This window comes from Moschus berezovskii, chromosome 18 (assembly GCF_049115385.1).
Source record: "Moschus berezovskii isolate FMDL1 chromosome 18, NW_MosBer_1.0, whole genome shotgun sequence".
NCBI classification, from domain to species: domain Eukaryota; kingdom Metazoa; phylum Chordata; class Mammalia; order Artiodactyla; family Moschidae; genus Moschus; species Moschus berezovskii.
This window is the reverse complement of record NC_142477.1, coordinates 20,619,137-20,639,754: the sequence shown is the minus strand read 5'-3', so window position 1 is coordinate 20,639,754 and position 20,618 is coordinate 20,619,137. Positions and strand designations below refer to the sequence as shown.

The window sequence follows — 20,618 nt, the reverse complement described above, 5'->3', positions numbered from 1 at the left end:
GCCTTTAAATCATCACGTTGTTCTTAAGAGTCCTGAAGATTTCGGCTATGGGGGTGCAATCTGTCCCTGCAAGGGCACTCGGTGGGGCTGCGGGGGGTCACTGGGGGTGAAACACGCTGCCAGGCTCAGGGCCGCCCCATTATGCCCTCTAAGGCTGCAGGATGGGCGACCGGAGGCCCTGGCCGGAGAAAGTGAGGACGGCCAATCGCTTCCGCCCGTGGCCCGGGGACTCCCTTGTAGATAAGCGCGCGGGCGGCGGCTGGGAAGGGAAAAAGGGATCACGCTCCGGCGGCCCCGCTTGAGGGCCCCCGCTCCCGGGGGAAGCCGCCCGGCCCCGCCCCGCCCCGCCTTGCACCAGCCCGGCCGCACCCACTTCCCCCGGAGGCGCCCTGCCGCGGCCGCCGCTGACGCCGCAAGGCCCCTGGCCGCCCGCGCACCGCGGCGCGCGCCCCGCGCGGGGACCCGCCGCCCTCCCGGCGCGACACCCGGGCGCGCGCCCGAGCCCGTCCCCGCCGCGCCGCCGAAGATGGCGAGCCCGGCGCCCGCCGAGCAGGCACCCTCGGCGCCCGCCGCCGCCGCCCCGCCGCCGCCGCCCCGGGCGCCCCCCGAGGAGCCGGAGGGGGCCGCGCCCCCAGCGGCAGGGGCGGCGGCGGACGCGGGCCGGCGGGCGGAGGCCGCGGGCGGCGTGGCGGCCGCCGTGACCTGGCTGCTGGGGGAGCCGGCGCTGTGGCTGGGCGGCCGCGCCGACGAGCTCCTGAGCTGGAAGAGGCCGCTGCGCAGCCTGCTCGCCTTCGTCGCGGCCAACCTGGTGTTCTGGTGAGCGCTCGGGATGGCTGGGGCGGGGGGTGCGGGCAGGTGACCTTGGGGCGCCCGGGGCCCGATCTGGGGGGCTGGGGGGCGGTGCACGGCCGACCCTGCGGGGGAAGGTGTCAGCCCTGGCCCACTTTCGCGGCCACCCTGCCCCGCACAGGTCCACACACACTCGCAACTTTTCTCCAGACGCACCTGCCCCCTGCCAGCAGCTGTCGTCCTCCGTGGGGGTAGCCCAGCCTCGCGGGCCAGACGATGGGCTGACCCCGCGCGCACCTGGACTGGCAGGTGCGCCCCCGCGCGCACTGGACCTTTGGCTTTCTGAAACTCGCGGGTCGTGACCTGCTCGCCCAAAGCCCGCCGGACCACGCGCACTTGAACCTGTGTCCGTTCTTGCCCCCCCAGAGAGGGCATATCTGGACCAGTTTGGGCACACGCTCAAGACTGAGCCATCGCCATCAGCCAGCTGAGACGGGCACCGAGTGATTTGTTTTTCCATCCCACCCGGAGGGTTGGGTATACTGTCTCTACTCCCCAAGAAGAAAACAGGAGGCAGACAGGTGGATTATGGACATCACCCCGCCCCCCAGGTGTGCATAGTGTAGAAAACAGTCTTATTTTTAGCTGAAGAATAGAGAGACTACCCAGGAATGGTCTCTGAAAAGCCTTTGATCAACAGGTTTGTCTCTTCCAAAAGCGCCCTTCGCCCTAAAGACGCGGAAATGTCTGGCTGCTTCATGGAAACCCCTGCCTGGTCATCTGTTACCAGTCTAATGGGGGTGGAGAAAAAGCTTCTTTGTTTGCACCTGTGTTCTCGTAACAAGCATGACCGACACTGCAGACTAAGCAGAGCTTCAGTGACCCATACCTTGTCACAGGACATTGACTTCTTAACCTTAATAAAGTTAGGAAATAAATAAACGAACAAAACGTACACAACCTGCCACTTCCTCTGTTAGCTCGTTTAACCATAATGTTTTTCTGCAGATCTGTGCCAGACTGATCTTGTCTTGAAACAGACTGTTTCTTAATAGAGCCCCTGCGTGTGAATTAACCTTACTTTGGGTCTCTTAGCTGTCATTGTTTCTAGAGCTTATTCTGTATTTCTCTCACCTGTTATGAAGTTATAGTGAGCACTCAAAATCAGGAAGATATATGTATCAACAGTAGTCATAGGGCTGTCTCTCTCATTTTACCAATGAGGAACATGTTTTTAAAATTCTTAACTTTAAACTTTATTTATTAAAAAAATAGCTAATAGCCTCAGAGTTCGAAAGTTTAAGGTACAAAAAGTTAAACAGTCTGTAAATGTCTTCCCCATGCCTTTCTCTGGCTACCCACTTTCCTACCAGAAGCAACCAGTGGTACCGGTTTCCTGTGTATCTTTCCAGATAGTGCATATTTCAACAAATACAAAATATTCTCTGCAAATTGTGGACTACCATCTGGGCTATTTTTCTTCTTAGTGCACTTTGGTGATCACTTTATTGTGATCAGCTGAATCCCACTGTATGGATGTCACAGATTAACCTGTCTCCTACCGACAGAATAAGATTGTTTCCAGACTTTTGCTATGATAGAGTTATAGCTAAGGGTCTGAACATGCATTATTTTGCATGTAAGCAAGTATTGCTGTAGGAGGAAGTCCCAGAAGTGGAATTGTTGGGTCAGAGGGGATGCGCCCTTGTAGTTTTGATGGCTGTCATTGTATTATTATACTTCCTTGGAATGTTACCAATTTATACTCCTACCAACAGTGCATGTGACTGCCTATTTATACCCTTGCCAACAGCATTTTATCAAAATTTTGATTTGTAAATCTGATAGGTAAAAAAGGCTATCCAGTATGGTTTTATGGTTTTACATTTCTCTGAGCTTGAGCATTTTTTATTATGTTCAGGAACCATTTTAATTATCTTTTCTACACATTATCTGTTTACAGAAAACTTTTATCCATATTTTTAATTGAGTCATTGGGCTTTTCCTATTGAGTTGTTAGAACTCTTTTTATATTAAGAACTTTAACCTAATTTCTGTAATATGAGTTGCAAACAGTTTTTCCTGTGATGTATTTTTAATGTTTATTGAAAATAATGATTTTTGCATTAAATAATTGAAAGGCATATTTAATTTTATTTGGGAATGATGTCTTCCATCCATATATTTTTTTAATAAGTATGGTAGCAAGGCAGACAATGGCTATAGGTTTTCTGTTTATCTGTTTTATTTCTCCTTTTTGGAGAATTTACAATCCTATGTGTATATTTTCATGGACAGAAAAATGACTGTCCTGCTTTTTAAATTTGAAGTACTTGTTAATTGGAATTTCTGACCCATTTATTAATTTCATTAAAATGTTGTAGTTTCCCCCATTTTTGCTCCTAGGTTGAAATATTCTTTCAAGGACTTTGTTTTCTCTAAATAGTGTACCTCTTATCAAGCTATCTTAAATTCTGTGGCACTGACATTCAGTGTCCCAAGAACTCTAAAGTCTGTATTTTTATGCTTACTAATGTTTTATTTATAATAGTGAAAATTAAATAAAACTTAAATGACAAAACATAACAGTGGTTTCATAAACTGAAGTACCATGTCTAAAGAATAGATCATGTAGTTAGCAAAGTATAAGTATACAGCATAACATAAAACTTTTTTTTAAAATAAAAAATCAGTGTTAGAAGCATGAAGAACCCAAATTTGTCTGAAGCAATCATGATGATTTCACTTTCACTGATGTTATTTTGTGAAAATTAACTTTTTAAATACATATTTTTGACTGTTTAGTACCTGGTACCAGCAGTAGCTCTCAGGATTTTGAGTTTGAAAGCTCTAACATTTATTATCTGCCCATTTTTTTGCAAGATTTTAGTGCTGTATATTGAAAGGAAAAAAGCTGAGACAGGGGCGTGACGGTATGGGTATAACTCAAGGCTGAATGGCATGAGTGTGGTTGAAGCGTCAGAGGAGGAATCATTCATTCTGATGCAGCTTTTTGTTGGGCGGGTGGCATCCTGGATAGATGAGACTGTCGGGTCTTCTTAAGGAGACCAGGCTTGACTCAGATTTTGAAGGACAGGAATGATTTGGGTAGATCTAGTGAATAGTGGACAACACTCCAGGCCTAGGAATTGTACTTAATGTTTCCACCAATATATTCAACTGATGCAGTGCTGCATGAGGTAGTGGAGAAAAGTAGGGGAGATGAGACTGGCTAGGTGTTTTAGAGACCCATCTGGGGGCAGTGGTTGCCTCAAGTGTCATACTTCATGTTTGGATCTGTTTTTTCTATAGGCAATGGAGGCCCCAAAATGCCTTGTGTAAGTGCCCAGGAATATTTTAGTGGGCAGGAAAATTGTGGTTGATTCATTCATTCTTACCATAAAATTCTTTCCATAGAGCAATAAAAGTAAACTAGAGCTATAGGCAACAACATAGATGAATTTTACAAATGCAATTTGGGGAAGAAAAGCACCTTTAATAATATGTACAGAATGATTCAGTTTTTTGAAAGTTTTAAGATGTCCAAACCTGAACAGTATTGATTAGGGATATACAGATAAAAAGACTTTCTTATCTGTAAAATCAAGAGTAGAGGGAGAAGGTTTGATTACAGAAAGCACATGAAAGGTTCTGGAGTGTAGGCAGTGTTCTGTTTTTTGACTTTGGTGGTGGTAGTTACCTGATGTTCAAGTTATAATTATTTTAAAACTGTGGTTGTATGTGCACATTCTTATCTTTGATGTATTTTTGAAAAATACTAACCTCTTAAATAATGCTTTAAACAATTGTTATTTACTCATAGCTCAGAGGAGTTTAGTAAAATGCAGACCATATAGCTCCTGTCTCAAGAAGCAGGGTTTCCACAACCTGAAATAGATTGGGCAACAGTCCAGTAGTCATAGGGTTGGGTCTCTCTCACTCTACCAGTGAGGGACATGTTTATAAATTCTTTTTCTTATCTTACATTTTATGTATTTAAAATGGCTAATACTGCCTCATAGTTCAGAAGTTTAAAAGTCTGAAATTGGATGTCTTTCCCACGCCTGTCCTTGACTGCCTGTTTCCTCCCAGAGGCAACCAGTATACCATCAAATAGAATGAACCCAGTGAAACAGAAAATACCCCATTTGCTTTTGTTTTTAAAGAAATCACTTCTTGCAGTATACTGTCAATAAACACACACACATTCTAAGGGAACAGCCAAGTGTCATCACCTGTGGAATCAAATTGGCACTCAAGATCTAGAGCATTTCACCTCTCTTAAAGGTTACTTTGGCTCATTAGAGTCAGGCGCTACCGGTGGGTACCCCGGCCCCTCAGCGCGCAGGCCGCGCTGCCGTGGGGCCAGTGAGAGCCCCCTTCTCCCCCTTGGCCTGGTAGGGGTGGAGGGGCCCAGCGGAGAGGGACGGGGAGGTGCGGGGCGGGAGGGCCGGCTGGGCCCAAAGCCTTCTCCTCTGCCTGCCCCTCGTGCGCCCGTTTAGCTCAATTATATCCAAGTGGATGGGCTATTTTCTTCTCTTTGAGTCTATGTTAGATTCTGTCCTTTATGCAAAGAACAAATACTTGGCAAAAGGAGGATCGGTCTACCCTGATATTTGCACTATCAGCCTTGTGGCTGTAAGTGATATGAATAAGCATGCTGATAGAATTGCTTTTGGGGATGACGTGTATGGCTTCTACATGTCCTGCATGAAGAAAGCAGTCATTCCAGAGGCTGTGGTGGATATTTTAGATGCAAAGACACTTATTTCAGATGCCTGTAGTATTAAGCATATAGATTGTCATACGACATCTGTCTCAGATTTGGAATTTTCTTCAGATTTTACCCTAAAAATCACAGAGACATTGTGCACGGCAATTGCTGGCTACTTCGATATATATTTTGAGAAGAATTGCCACAACAAGGTGTGTTTTCTACGGGCCCACTGAGCACCAAAACACACTGGAAACAAACAATATTTCTATTGGAAAAGCCATTTTCAGTTAAAGCAGGTGAAGCCTTGGAAGGAAAGATCACAATGCACAAGAATAAGAAAGATCCACGTTCTCTCATTGTGACCCTCACATTGAACAATACAACTCAAACTTATGGTCTCCAGTAAAAAGGCTACAAAAGCACCAACTAATCTGCAGCTTTTATGGTCGGGGAGGGGCGGGCAGTGGGGGGAGGAAGCTTATGTGAACACATGGATGTTGAATCTTTGAATCTGATAATTCAGCTACGGAGTGAACTGATCCACGTGATCCACCTCTGTAATCACATTCTTGAAAGTCTGGTCAGTGAGATTTAACAAAATGTAATCCCTATGTTGGGCTTCCCTTGTGGCTCAGACAGTAAAGCGTCTGCCTACAATGTGGGAGACCCGGGATCGATCCCTGGGTCGGGAAGTTCCCCTGGAGAAGGAAATGGCAACCCACTCCAGTATTCTTGCCTGGAAAATCCCATGGACGGAGAAGCCCAGTAGGCTACAGTCCATGGGGTCGCAAAGAGTCGGACACGACTGGCGACTTGACTTCACTTCACTTCACTTCAAAGGTTACTTTGAGTTCCTTCCCCATCCACACCCACCCCAGGGATTGATCTGTTTTCTCTCACTGTAGATTAGATTTGTCTTCCCTAAAGTTTCTTGTAAATGATGCCTTATAATATGATGTCTTTTGTGCCTGGCTTTGCTTACCCAGCAGAAAGCTTTGAGATTCATCCCTATTGTGCTTATCAGTGGCTTGTTTCTCATTTTTGCTGAGTAGTCTGCCTCTTTGGGAACTTTCTGGAGGGCTCAGTGGTAAAGAATCCATCTGCCAATGTAGGAGACACAGGAGTCTCGGGTTTGATCTCTGGGTTGGGAAGAGCCCCTAGAGGAGGAAAGGGCAGCCCATTCCAGTATTCCTGCCTGAAAAATCCCATGGACAGAGGAGCCTGGCGGGGTACAGTCCATGGGGTTGCACAGAGTCGGACAGGACTGAGTGACTGAGCATAGCACAGCACAGCTGCTTCAGGGATATACCACAATTTACTTATCCATTTGCCAGCTGATGTTTTTTTGGGTTATTTTTACGGTTGGCTGTTATGAGTGAAGCTATTGAAAAAATTCAGGCACAAATCTTTGCATGAAATGTCTGGTTTCGATGAAAGGAGTGATAAGCTCTCGCTGTGCTTTGTATGGCCATATGGTGATTACCTTGGATAGCAAGGGCTGGAGGAGAAGGTCCCTCTTGTGCTCCTTGATGGTCATGATACTGAAATTGAGTGCCACACGATGCCACCTAGAAAGCTGCTCTGATGTGATTTAGTCTTGAACCCGCTGTTGGAGACCATGCATGTGAAGTCTAGCTGGACTTTTTTCTTCAGAGCATCTGACACTGCGTGATAACAGTACCCTCCACTTATACAGTTAGTTCAACTGCAAGAAGGTGATTAGCCTGAGGTGATGACGCAAGGGTGTGCCTGCCTGGAGACCTTGAGTCCTCTGACTTTTGCCATTTCTCAGACTGGGCACCCGTGCAGTCTGGAATGCCCAGGACCCACTGGGAGTCCTTGGAGGCCCGTCCTCTAGAGTTGGTTTGGAAGTTTGCAGAATCCAACTCTTACCTGATGTCAAGAGCCCCCTCTATGCCATCACTGATGGGTTGGGCCAGCTGATGTCAGAGTAGTGCCCCTCAAAGAGCCAGTAGCCACCAGCATGATTACGGCCATCTCCAGGGTGCTTGTGGAGCTGCATATCACGGGCTCCACCCCATTCCTTGAACCAGAATCCCTGGAGGTGGGGCCAGAACATTTGAGTTTTCTCCAGCTCCCCAGGTGACTCAAGTTTAAGAATCACTGGATTTGAGCACTCCCTGGGATCATGAACTCTTCTCCATAAGGCAGCATTTCCATTGTGGGACAACTCTTGACTAACAACTATTTTTCTAATACTGAGTTAAACTCAACTTTTTGTTACCTCTCCAGCTGCCCAAGATCCAGGCTACCTCCCCACGACAGTCCATTGTCTGTTTCAAGACTTGTTCTGTTCTCCATTTCCGCTGAGTCTCTTTTCCCCAGGTGAGAAATCCTGGGCTCCTTCCACTCCCCAGGCTCTTCTGAACATGCTTCAGTTTATCCATATTCCTCCTCAAATGCAGCATTCTGAGATGACCTGAACAGTGTGGGTTTCCCCCCATCCTCCTGGACAGCATCCTTCTGTTCACATGGCCTGAAATAGAAATTATTTGTTCTACTTGATAGTAACTCCTCTGACAGCCGCTACTTTTAATGATTGCTGCTCTCCTCAAACTACGCCTATATATATAACGGTAGAAGCAGGTAGGGTTTGTCAAACTACAAATATTAAAATGATTAAAGATGCTCACAGTTAGCACCTCATTTAAGTCTTACAGCAACCAGAGAAGCAGATATTGTTCCCTTTTTACATAAGAGGAAACAGGCCCATAGAAGTTAATTGAATTATTAAAGATGACTTTGTACTGTTCCATCGAAAATTTGCAGTGATGGAAATAGTCTACATTTGTTCTGTCTTGTAGGGTAGCAAATAGCCTGCTGTGCTTATTGAATTTACAGTGTGTGGCTAGTATGACTCAGGAACTGTATTTTAAATTTTCTTCAATTTAAGCTTCAATTTAAATAGCCACATGTGGTTAGTGGCTACCATAGTCAATAGCGCAGTCCTAACTTGGCTCATGGGCCTAGGTTACGAAGCCACATACTTTCTTCTTCTTTTTTTAAAAATTCTATCACTCTGAAGAATCATAGAAGACAGATATGGGAGCAAACTGGAGGAGGGCGTGGCAACCCACTCCAGTATTCTTATCTGGAGAATCCTCATGGACAGAGGAGCCTGGAGGGCTCCAGTCCAGGGGGTTGCAAAGAGCTGGACACGACTGAGCCACTAAGCCCAGCACAGCACACATGGAAGCCAAAAATTAGGGCTTACATTTTATAAGTATTACAGAATTCCACTTAATGGTTTCAGCATAGGTGAAAATAATTTTATTGGGAGAGGATTGTTTCTACATTGTGAAGGATCTTTTTAAGCCTATTAGCAAGTCTGGTCACATCCCCCACCTTTTCTCAGCTCCATCTGGGCATGAGGAGCCATGAAAGAGTGTCTGCTTCAGGCCCACATGATGCTGGGCCCAGAGGATATACCAGAAGTCCCCGTTCTGCACTCAGCTCTGAGAGCTTATAGCTGCTTTTGGAGATATAGCTGGTTCAGTGAATTGGTTGAAACAATGTACCACACTTCTAAATTGCATGCCACGGGCTCTCTGGGGCTTTACAGTTTAGGAATAGTGAATATCAGAAAGGTTTGGAATAGTTGATAAAAGCTTTGTACGATTTACTGTATGTATAGCCTAGTTTCCCTGGTGGCTTATAAGTAAAAATCCTCCTGCCAATGCAGGAGACACGGTTTCAATCCCTGAGTCGGGAAGATCCCCTGGAGAAGGAAATGGCAACCCATTAAAGTATTCTTGCCTGGGAAATCCTGTGGCCAGAGGAGCCTGGCGGGTATAGTCCATGGGGTCGCAAAAGAGTCAGACAAGACTTGGTGACTAAACAACCACAACAAAATAGGCCTAGAAGAGAAGGTGTAACTGTCAGAGTGAGGTTAACAGTGAGGGTTTTCTGTGTGGGCCAGACCCAGGAATAAATGAGGGACAAGCTGGCTGTTGTCAGTCTAGGGAGACTCACCTGCCTCAGGCTGAGGATACATATCTGAGAAATTCTTATTCTCAGATACCTGGAACCATCATGGAGTCTGAAATGCTATAGATACTCCAAAGGTTTAGTGAACTGGGCTGGACTAGAGGATATTTTGGAGAAGGCGATGGCACCCCAATCCAGTACTCTTGCCTGGAAAAGCCCATGGACGGAGGAGCCTGGTGGGCTACAGTCCATGGGGTCGCGAAGAGTCAGGCATGACTGAGCGACTTCCCTTTCACTTTTCACTTCCATGCATTGGAGAGGAAAATGGCAACCCACTCCAGTGTTCTTGCCTGGAGAATCCCAGGGATGGGGGAGCCTGGTGGGCTGCTGTCTGTGGGGTCGCACAGAGTCGGACACGACTGAAGCAACTTAGCAGCAGCAGCAGCAGCAGAGGATATTCCCCTATACTATACTTGTATATATGTAACTATATATAGGCAGGTATAGTCTGTCAAACTACAACTATTAAAAAGTTTAAAGATGCTCATGGTTAGCCTGGATAGGGTGAGGATGGTTTAAGGAAGGTCTTTCAGAATAGAGAATCTTCAGGTCGTTGAAAATTGTGGACAGTTTTGTATTCAGCAAACGTGTCTTGAGTGGTGGCTGCATGTGCTTATTATTAGACCCGGGGTACCTTTCACGAGTTTCTCTGTAAGGCTGTTCTCTAGATCTTGCTGTTTGAAGACCAGGAGCTGCTGGTTGGAGGTCCTAAGAAAGAGGGCTGTTTTTAACCAGATTAATGCTTATTCTAGAAACCCATCAGGTTTTCTTCTCTAGTGGAGTAACCACAAAGCTCACCTTTAGTGATTTCTCACAGTTTTATGGTTATGCTTATTTGGGTAATAACTTTGTCTCAGCTTCTTCTTGCTGCCCTTTCTCTTCTTGTCCTGCTGTGTGTGAATGTTTTTATGCTGCCTGACTGATCCAAACGAGTCCCGATAAATGTGTTGTATCATTATCCCTAGCTGCTGGGAATATAGTGCTGACTAAGACACATTACGATCCCTGGTGAGAAGCGCAGATTAGTAAACAAGTAATTCTTAGGTTATGCTGTGAGCACTAGATTATCACACATGGGCCAAGAGAAGCCAATAGGATTTCCTTAGGCAGCAAATGAGGGCGTGGAGACTGGGGAGAAGACAGGATGATCAGTATATAAAAGTGGAAGAGAACTAATATGAACTGAGTAGTTATTATATGCTGGGTGCTCAGTTAATTCATGGACGCTTGAGCAGTGTATACATAGTGCTTATAAATGCTTATATTCATCCATGCATGCTGTGCTCAGTCGCTCAGTCGTGTCTGACTCTTTGTGACCCCATGGACTGTGGCCCGCCAGGCTCCTCTGTCCATGGGGATTCCCCAGGTGAGGATACTGGAGTGGGTTGCCATGCCCCTCTCCAGGGGCTCTTCCCAACCCAGTGATCGAACCCAGGTCTCCCGCATTGCAAGTGGATTCTTTACCATCTGAGCTACAATGGAAGCCCAATAGGAGAAGCTGGATGTTGGGTACTAGGCGAAAATTAAAGCAGGGACAAGGGACAGGAAGGGTTAGGGACAGGAAGGGACAAGGAGGTGCTACCTTCCTGGAGGATGGTCAGTGCTGGCCTTTCAGTGGAGTGACCATGAGCTGATGCCCAAAAAGCAAGTTAGGGAAGGATCCAAGCAGCTACCTCCGTGGTGGAATGCTCCTGACAGAGGGAATGGGGTGTGCAAAGGCCCTGGGGTGAGTGAGCTTGGGGGGTTTGCAGAGCAGCATGGAGTCCAGTGTGCCTGGGGCTGGGTGAGCAAGGGAGAGGCACTGCTAGTTCTAGCTCAGAGCTTCATGCAGCGAGGGGAGCAGATTCTGCTTGCTGACTTTCCATCACCCCTCCTTGGATGAATTAGGAGAGGGAAAACCCAGAGCCAGAGGTGGGTCAGGGCCCCTTTGGAGAGGAGCCCGTGGTAGTGAGGAGAGGCAGTGGGGTGGGGGAGACTCTGGAGGTAACATCGGAGGGGGGCTGAGTGAGTTCATTGGTGGGAGGAGGGGGGAGTGACTCAGCCTCTCAGGGTACGTGAGGAGTAGCTGGTATTAACTGTTCTGAGGGTCTCTGGGGTTGCAGCAGGTTGTGGTGGTGGGGGAGGAGGGTGTTTTCCTGATGGGGGTGTGTGCTGTGCCCATGGACCATCCACTGAAGTTATCCAAGCCAGTCCCCATGGAGTCAATATATGGGTGATGCCTAGGGACAGATTGGATTGAAGGACAGATTTGGGTGTGTTGGCATGCAGGTTTGGGGTGGTGACATTTCCCGGGACCACCTGCTGGGTCAGACGAGAGGAGAGCCCGGGAGGGTGGAGGAAACCGACAGCAGGAAGGTACCTTTTGAAGGAGCATCTTTGGCAGGGAGGTCAAAGCATGGTGTCCCTGAGGGGCCAGGTCAGCTCGTAGCCAGGTCTGCTAGGATTCCAGCCAGCAAGTGCCCTTTCCTGGCCAGCATGAGAGCCTGGCTTTCCTAGTCACCCCAGACAGGAGGACCCTCCCATTCTCCCAGCGCCTCCCTGCCTCCTCCAGCCCCAGCATCGCGGCTCAGCCTCTGTGGAGACTCCCTGCCCTGTCCGCCTGGTCCCTCTGGGTCTAGGTCCTTCGACCAGCTGCAGCCTTGGCCAGCAGAGTTCAGGCAGCACAGGAAATCCGTTCTCGTCCCAGCGCCTGCCCTTCAGGCCCATCAAGAGCTCTGATTTTGAATGTCAGCAATTTCCACGTTCACTCCTTCCTTCTGTAGAGTTCTCACCACCTCCCCATGCCATTCTCCACCTGCCACTGCTCCCCAAATGCCTGGTGGGGCCTGTGAAGGGCATGGGCCCTTGTGAGGTTGGAGGAAAGGTGGAGATCGGGGGCAACAGGGACAGCAGGGGCTCTGGGGGAGCCCAGGGGGGTCTGGACTTAAAGGACATCTCCTCCTCTGACTTCTGAGGACCAGGGGGAAAGGTGGGCACACCTGGCGGGCAGGTGGCCGGGGTCCCCTGCTAGTGGTGGCTAATTTCTCTTTAAAGAAAGAGGATGAGCTCCTGAGGTTGAGGAGGCTTAGGGAGGAGGAGCCTGACTGTTGATTTCATGGGGAAGGATAACAGGAAACCAGAAACTATTGGGTGCGGTGTGGCGGGGAAGCTCGATTACATTTTCTTGGCTTTATGTATGTTTGGCTGTTTCTTCAGTGAATGCATGTTTATCAGGGTCATCTATTTTCATCTTTGTCCTCATAGACCAATGAGTTTTCAAGGTGCATGTTTCATAGAACAGCACCAGATTTAGTGTGTGGTCACCTCTGTGCTCTGTGAGCTTAACAGGAAATATTTTAGGGGAAGTTTCCCATTTGCTGAAGAAGTGAGATCGCCTGTGTCTGGTCTTTCCAGACACACATCACTATGCACATACTCAGAAGTGTTCAGCGTGAGTATTTTCGAAGATTCTTTGTTCTCTCCCGATTTCGTTTCACTGGGGCAGTAAGTGTTTTTGTCTCGGGCATGAAGGCAGCACTCCCGAAAGGAAAACAGGTGGACTGAGGTGTGACTGCCTCCCACTCCAGGTGGCATCTTCTTCTTCTTGTTTAGTTGCTAAGTCATGTCTGCCCTCCAGGCTCCTCTGTCCATGGGGATTCTCCAGGCGAGAATCCTGGAGAGGGTTGCCATGCCCTCCTCCAGGGGATCTTCCTGACCTGGGAATCAAACCCGCCTTTCTTGTGTCTCCTGCATTGGGAGGTGTATTCTTTACCACTCACGCCATCTGGGAAGCCTGAAGAATGCTACACAGGAAAGTAAAATACTCTTTTTCGTCTCTTCTCTCTCTCATAATTAGATCAACGAATTCCACCAGATTTTTAATAAAATTAGAGCAGTCTCGTGCTCACCTCTTCCCACTTCCAAGTCATGTTTCTCAGGGCAACTTGTTAATTTTCTGCTTTTAGCTCTGTTTAGGCTTTTCTAGATAATGTGCTTAAAATGCCATTTCCTTTTTTCCCCCTGCATTTAGTTTACATTTACATTAGTAAAATTTGGGGGGTATAATTGATGAACATTATTTTAGTTTTCAGGTTACACTATAATGATTTGATATAAAGAGTCGGATATGACTGAATGACTAACACTTTTACTTTCTTGACTTTCATTTATATATATTGCGAAATGATCACGCCAGTAAATCCAGCATCCATCACCACATATGAGTGTGTGCTTAGTTGCTCAGTTGTGTCCAGCTCTTTGCGAACCAGTGGACTGTAGCCCGCCAGACTCCTCTGTCCATGGGATTTCCCAGGCAAGGATACTGGAGTGGGTTTCCAGTTCCTTCTTCAGGGGATCTTCCCCACCTAGCGATCGAACCCATGTCTCTGGCACCTCCTGCATTGGCAATAGTGAAGGATTCTTTACCACTGTGCCCCCAGGGAAGCCCCATCACCACGCACAGTTACAAAATTTTTTTACAATGCCTTTTCTGGATTTAGCAATCCGTTGACCTCCTCCCGCTACTAAAATGAGGTCACCATTTCGGGTTCTGTCTCAACATCAGCGTGGTTCATACGTGAGCTGGAGTAGGATGCCATGTTCACGGTCCCTTTCTGGTACAACTATTTTGCCCTTGCTCCTAGCATTTTTTTCTGTTAGGTCTTTGTAACTCTCTAGCATTTCTAGAAAACTCCTTCTGATAAAGGTCAAGCCTATCAGGCCCACACTTCAGTTTCTCTGTCTCTTTCCCAGGGAGCCCCCTCTTTTGGAGTCCTCACCCCCCAACATGGTCCCCTGGGCCTCCTCTCCCCCAGGATATCTGCATCATCACTTCACCCCCCACCCCCCTCCAGGGTGAGAGCCTCTGCCACTGGCCTGCTGCTGAGAGCAGGGTCGGGACAGTCAGCTGAAATGGGGGAGCCCCCGTTTCTTCTCCTTGAGGTTATTCCTGATGCTTTAAGGTTTCCTTCTGTTCGCGCTTTGCCTCTGTTTGCTCTCTCTGTTGCTGCACTCTTTCTTGGTGGACTCTTCATCCTGAGAAAGCACACCCTCTACCTTGGAGAGAGGACAGAGGAAACAGCACATTTTGAGAACTTGTGTGCGGAAACGTCTCTATCTCACCCATCCAGCGGGCTGCTGGTTTAGCTTGGTGTAGAATTCGGAGCTTGGAGTCATCTTCCCTTTAGAATTTTGAAGCACCACCCTCTTTCACTCGTATCCAGGGTTGCTTTTCACAGATGGATCCCTTTCCAGTAGCCCATCTTGGTAGATCGTCTGTAGTTGGTCCACCTGACGGTTTGTCATTTCTGGTATTTGGGTAAAGAGTCGGCCTGAGAGCTGTTACTATAGCTTGTGCTTTAGATCTTTGGGGCAAGCTCATTTCTCTTTGCCTGACTTACTTCTGAGACCTAAAGTGCGCTTGTCTTGTGAAGGCTGCATCTGACTTCGGTGGTCCATTCTCGAGGTGGATGGAGTTGAACACTGGCTTCTGTGTACCTGCCAGGGTTGCTCATGCAGAAATGAGCCTGAGTAACACCTGTTCCCCGACCCCATGCCCACCCCGCTGGTCCCACAAGCTTGGCTGAGTCGTGCCCCGGGGGCATCAGGCCTGGTACCTGACCTGGCTTTGTGGAAACTTACCATCCTAGGATAGGCTGGGTCTAACTGAACTAAAAGACTGGGAGAATTCATACGTTGACCTCGTTAGCACAGCACTCAAAACAGATGGTTTGATAGCATGACCAACTCAATGAACATGAATCTGAGCAAATTCTGGGAGATGGTGAAGGACAGAGGACCTGATGTGCTGCAGTCCATCAGATCACAAAGAATTGGACACACTTAGTGATTGAACGATTAAAACCACAGAACAAATAGTTTCCTTACTCGTCAGAGACCAGGACGCTTGAGTCCAGAGTCACTGCTCACTTTCTGGGTCTGGCGTGGAGCCGAATGCTAAGTAGGTGCCCACTTCTGCTTTGTCTGCTTCCATAAAGCCTCACTGGTGCTTCTGTGTGTGTGCTTTGCTGACCTGTGTAGCCTTGGATGAAATGGACATCTGGAGTCTCAGGTTTCAGCCCCAGAGTCATCGAGTAAATCTATTAAAATCAGCTAAGACCCTGAGCGCCCCAGTTCTCTGACGGTACTGACCTGCTTTCGGTATTTCAAACAACTGGGGAAGAGGCTTACTTCTACAGTCAAGTTGCAGTTGCTCTGACCTAGTAAACTGTATTATTTATTTCGTTAGTAACTAAAACCTTTCAAAGGCAGGCACCTGTGTGATGAAATAAAAGGTAGGCAATCTTTGCTTCGGTTTAATCACCTCATTTTATAGATGAAGAAACTGAGCCCCCAGGCCTCACAGAGAGCTGGTGACAATGCAAACCCTCCTCCACTTTTTAAAAATATTTTTTTAAGTTGATATGTTGTATTTTCAGTTTTATTCAGCTCAATACTTTTTTCTTTTTCTTCTCCCCCCCATTATTTTTTGGCTTCATGGCATGTGGGGACAGACCCGTGCCCCCTTCAGTGGAAGCGTGGAGTCTTCACCACTGGACTGCCAGGGGAGAATCCAACTCAACCCCTTTTGAAAACTGCACACTGCCAAGCGTAAAAGCAGTGAGCGAGGAAACTTACAAAGGTGGAATCATAAAGTTCCCAGGGCAGAATCGCCCTTCAGATTTTGCAGGCCTGTATAGAGGCTTTGCTGAGTTGATCCAAGCATGTCTTTGAGGAGTCTTGAGCGTCTGCCGTAGGTGTATTGACTGGTCTCCCCAAGACTTGCCAGGCCGCTCCAAAGCTCCTTGCTGTGAGCCTCAGGCATTTCCTCCAGATTTCACCCTCACTTCTTACCTACTGTCACAGGAGCCAGTTCGTAAAAGTCACTTTTGACAGAAGGGGACTTTCTCCTCTCTCAGTAGTCAAGGCTTGCATTTGACCACGTCTACTGGAAACAAGAAGTCTACTGTCCAGATGATGGAGATCTGCCTTCTTTCAAGTGATAAGGTAACTCCATCCTGGGAGACCTTTCCGAGGGAGAATTCATGTCACTTGGATATGCCTTTATTATTCAAAGGAAATATTTTTATATGTTCTTGAACTACAAATGGATAACATTTGCTCAAATATCATCGAGACCTGTTAAACTCAACAACGTACCTGGTAACCGTTTGTTTTCAAACCCAGAAGAACTTTTTTGTTGGTAATAAAGTCTCTTGAAAAGAGCTATTGACCTCTTCCCCTCCAGCTCTCCTGTAGCTGGTACACATGATAAAACACAAAAAATTATGCGTGCACTCAATATTTTAAAAAAGTTCAGGCTGCGGCCCAGGGGCCCCTGGGCGCGGGACCAGGCGCCGGGCTGCGCCCTCGCGCCGCCGCCCGCCCTGACCGACTGGCGCGCGCGCGTGCGCCGCGACCCGCGGCACTTCCTGAAGCTGTGCGCGCAGCTCGACTGCACTCCCGACATCTGGGCGCTGCGCGACTGGAGCGGCTGGATCACGCCCTTCATACGGGCCCGGCAACCGCCGCTTCGAGACCACCTTCTTCCTGTGCTGCCTGAATGAGCCGCCGCAGGTCTTCCCGGACTTAGTGGAGGTGGTGGACTGCAAGGTTTATCATTTTTATGTTTAGGTAACAGAGGTGAAGGAAATTATCCAAGTGATCCATCATACAGTACTTCCAGTTCCAAAGCATACTGACTTACTTCAGTGGTCGTCTCCATCAGAGGCATTTGAAAGCCTCATATCAAAGGAAATGTCCTTTGCACCCCCACAGTTCTACGAACTACGTAGACTAGGAAACTTTGCCTCTCTCTCTGACTTGCACAAATTTTCTTTGGATCGTGAATCAGAAGGAACGGAAAGATGGATGCCGATCGTATTGTTAACTGCTGACGGGATGATACATCTTCTACCAGGAGATGAGATGTACTTAGAAGGTTCAAACTTTTTAGAAAACTGTATGTCCACTGAAAAAAAGACTGAAGAAATCATGAACGAAGGCGAGAAATTTCACCGAATATTGTTGTATAATTCCCGCAATTTTAGAGATTGTACAGGTTATAGCATCCACGTGACAGTTCTGCCAAAGCATAAACACGTGTATCCTAAGAGCTTTGTAATGGGTAGGAGCCGTCTGTAGAGAACAGCTTCTTTATAAGCTGGCCCACTTGTAGTTGTTCTAGTGAAAAATGAAGGTTGACTAGATGTGCCTGGAACTTAAGGAACTTTGTTCTTGTAAGTTCTAGGACAGTCTCTCCTGTCTCAAGTATATTCTGTAGCTCTGTTATTTTATTCTTTAAACCTTATAAGTACCACACTAGTATAAGGTATTAATGTTTTGGTACCAAAAAGAGGAAAAAAAATTTCGTAGAGATTTCCACTTCTGTGTTGTTCTATTATCAAAAGTTTAAATACGATGTTCTACTGTATTGTCTTTTAACTGTATTAGCATACTACTTTATATGCTAGGAGTTTGATCCATTAATTCCTTAGACTTTCTGCTGGAATTAATTTAAATGTGTCTGATTAGACACATGGTGATCAGAAGACTGAGATGACCTTCAAGTGACAGTGTCATTATTTTCATATGACTTTAGCTTGATGATTAAGATGTAATTCCGTTAAAACTAAACAGCATACGTTACTAGTTTACCAAATTGGAAATTACTCTAGTGATTGTCGTAAAGAAATATGAAGCCATAACAGAAGTCATAATTTTTATTTTGGAGTGCTCCTTGACAGAATACAAAGAGGTTATTAGAGAGATGTAAAACTATTCATCATTAATTGTGCTTATTAATGGTATTTATTATCAGTGTTTTTAATATGGGTAATTTTTTTACCTCCTCTTAAGAGGAATAATCTTTATTGATTACAGATGGGAAATGGTTAAGAAGAAACCAGTTCTATTTCAGATCTTTGACTATATTATGCATTATATCAATATATTGAATTTCACTTTTCATAAAAAGTATTAATAAATGAAGACTTCCTGTAAAAAAAATAAATAAAAAAATAAAGTTCAAAATTTCAGGGAAAATAACAGCCAAATAAAAAAATAAGGATTAAAACTATTCATTCGAACAGTGAGGTTTAGGGACTGTGGTACACAAGATTGCAGCTGCTACTGATTTGCCCAACCCTAGTCCCCCCAGGGGAATTTCACTGGTAGTCCGGAGGTGGCCTTGTGGTCTCTTGCCTGGGGCTCTGTTGCTCATGAGTTGCATAAAATCCAAATCCATCTTTGTCAGTGGAGGAAATGGCTCATAAACTGGAGGAAGGGATGGTAATGAAATTCCTTCTGCAGCTGAGTTCCTGTCGTTGAATGGATATGTCTTAGACTATTGACTGTAGCTTGGAAACCTTACTTAATCTAAGTCATCTTTTTAGAATGAATATATATTTTCTTATCATATCTGATGAATTTAACTTCCAAATACCTTTGGGATAAGTTCAAAACAACAGCTTGCATTGTTACGTTGTGTAGGATGTCTAAGAGTTATAGCGAGGGACTTTAACCAGTTTATTTTTATAGTTTATGAAAAATATGGTACATATGTGAAACTTCAAACCTTTTTCTTATAAATTACATCCAAATATTTAGAGATATTTAACAATAATGTTTCCCTTTTTGCTAAAGTTCTAAGTTTCTTAGATTTTAAACTATAAGGTAGTGGAAATGGAAAATATGATCTTAGGTTGCTTTTTGCTTTTTTAATTCACTAGTAGGAGCAGACTCTAGTTTTCATTTATCAAAGTGGAAATTGATCATTTCCATTCAAATTTTCAGTTTTAGTAATATCCTGAGTATTTTAGCTCTGATGTTGTTCGTGGAATCTCAGCTGTGTGTGGGTTTGCATGGTGCAGAACGTGGATGTCTTATGCCTTATTAGCCCCTGAATCATGCCACGCTTGCCACGTGCCTCTGGCATCCAAAAGTGAGGCTGTTAAGAGAAGAACCATTATTGGGTATTGTCTTCAGAGTGTCAGAGATGATCTTTGGCTTCTAGTTAGAGCTTCTGGATATGTGGAAAGAAGCCCTGGTTCATATTGCTTTCACGTAAGCCTGGCTGCTTAGACAGTGTGCCATCATCGGCCAGGGCACCGTCCTCAGGGACCTGACCAATCACATCATTGCAGCAGGGCTTTATTCAGCACTGTGGCAAGTTCAGAGGGTCATACTGACTTCCCATTAGAGAGATACATATTAACCTAGGCCAAAGTCCCAGGGCCATCATCTTATCAGCTGCTTTTCTAAAGGTCTTCCAAAACTGCAGAAATATTTAAGCTCCATTGGCAATTATTGTCCCTCCCCACCCCCTCCATTTTGGCAAGCTGTTACTATTGTGATAGTGTGCTTTAGGGAGTTCATGATTCATGATAATGTTAATAACATGCATAATTGTTTAATTATCTTAATTGACTCATCCATTCAGTAAACACAGAAGGAGCCACAATGCCAAAAGGCATTCTTTTTTTTTTAATTAAAATATTTTTTTATTTTGTTTATTTCCGTTCCGTTCCGTCACTCAGTCATGTCCGACTCTTTGCGACCCCATGGACTGTAGCCTACCAGGCTTCTCCGTCCATGGGATTCTCCAGGCAGGAGTACTGGAGTGGGTTACCCTTTCCTTCTCCAGGGGATCATCCTGACCCAGGGATCGAACCCGGGTCTCCCACATTGGAGGCAGACGCTTTAACCTCTGAGCCACCAGGGAAGCCCCTTTGTTTATTTACTTATTATTTTAATTGGAGGCTAATTACTTTACATGTATGGATGTGAGAGTTGGACTGTGAAGAAAGCTGATCGCTGAAGAATCGATGCTTTTGAACTGTGGTGTTGGAGAAGACTCTTGAGAGTCCCTTATACTGCAAGGAGATCCAACCAGTCCATTCTAAAGGAGATCAATCCTGAATGTTCATTGGAGGGACTGATGCTAAAGCTGAAACTGCAGTACTTTGGCCACCTCATGCGACGAGTTGACTCACTGGAAAAGACTCTGATGCTGGGAAAGGTTGGTGGCCGGAGGAGAAGGGGACGACGGAGAATGAGATGGCTGGATGGCATCACCGACTCTGTGGACATGAGTTTGAGTGAACTCCGGGAGTTGGTGATGGACAGG

The 20,618-nt window shown here is 46.3% G+C and overlaps 1 protein-coding gene and 1 pseudogene across 1 annotated transcript in view; both read left to right on the top strand.

Moving 5' to 3' along the window:
• Nucleotides 1-470: 470 nt before the first annotated feature.
• Nucleotides 471-20,618, top strand: part of RETREG1 (reticulophagy regulator 1) — a 168,552-nt gene continuing 148,404 nt past the window's right edge. The window contains exon 1 of the mRNA XM_055422244.2: nucleotides 471-816. Coding sequence (XP_055278219.2) covers nucleotides 527-816 — 290 coding nt within the window. The 5' untranslated portion in view covers nucleotides 471-526. The remainder of the gene's footprint in view (nucleotides 817-20,618) is intronic.
• Nucleotides 15,622-17,262, top strand: LOC148774958 (acyl-coenzyme A diphosphatase NUDT19 pseudogene; annotated as a pseudogene).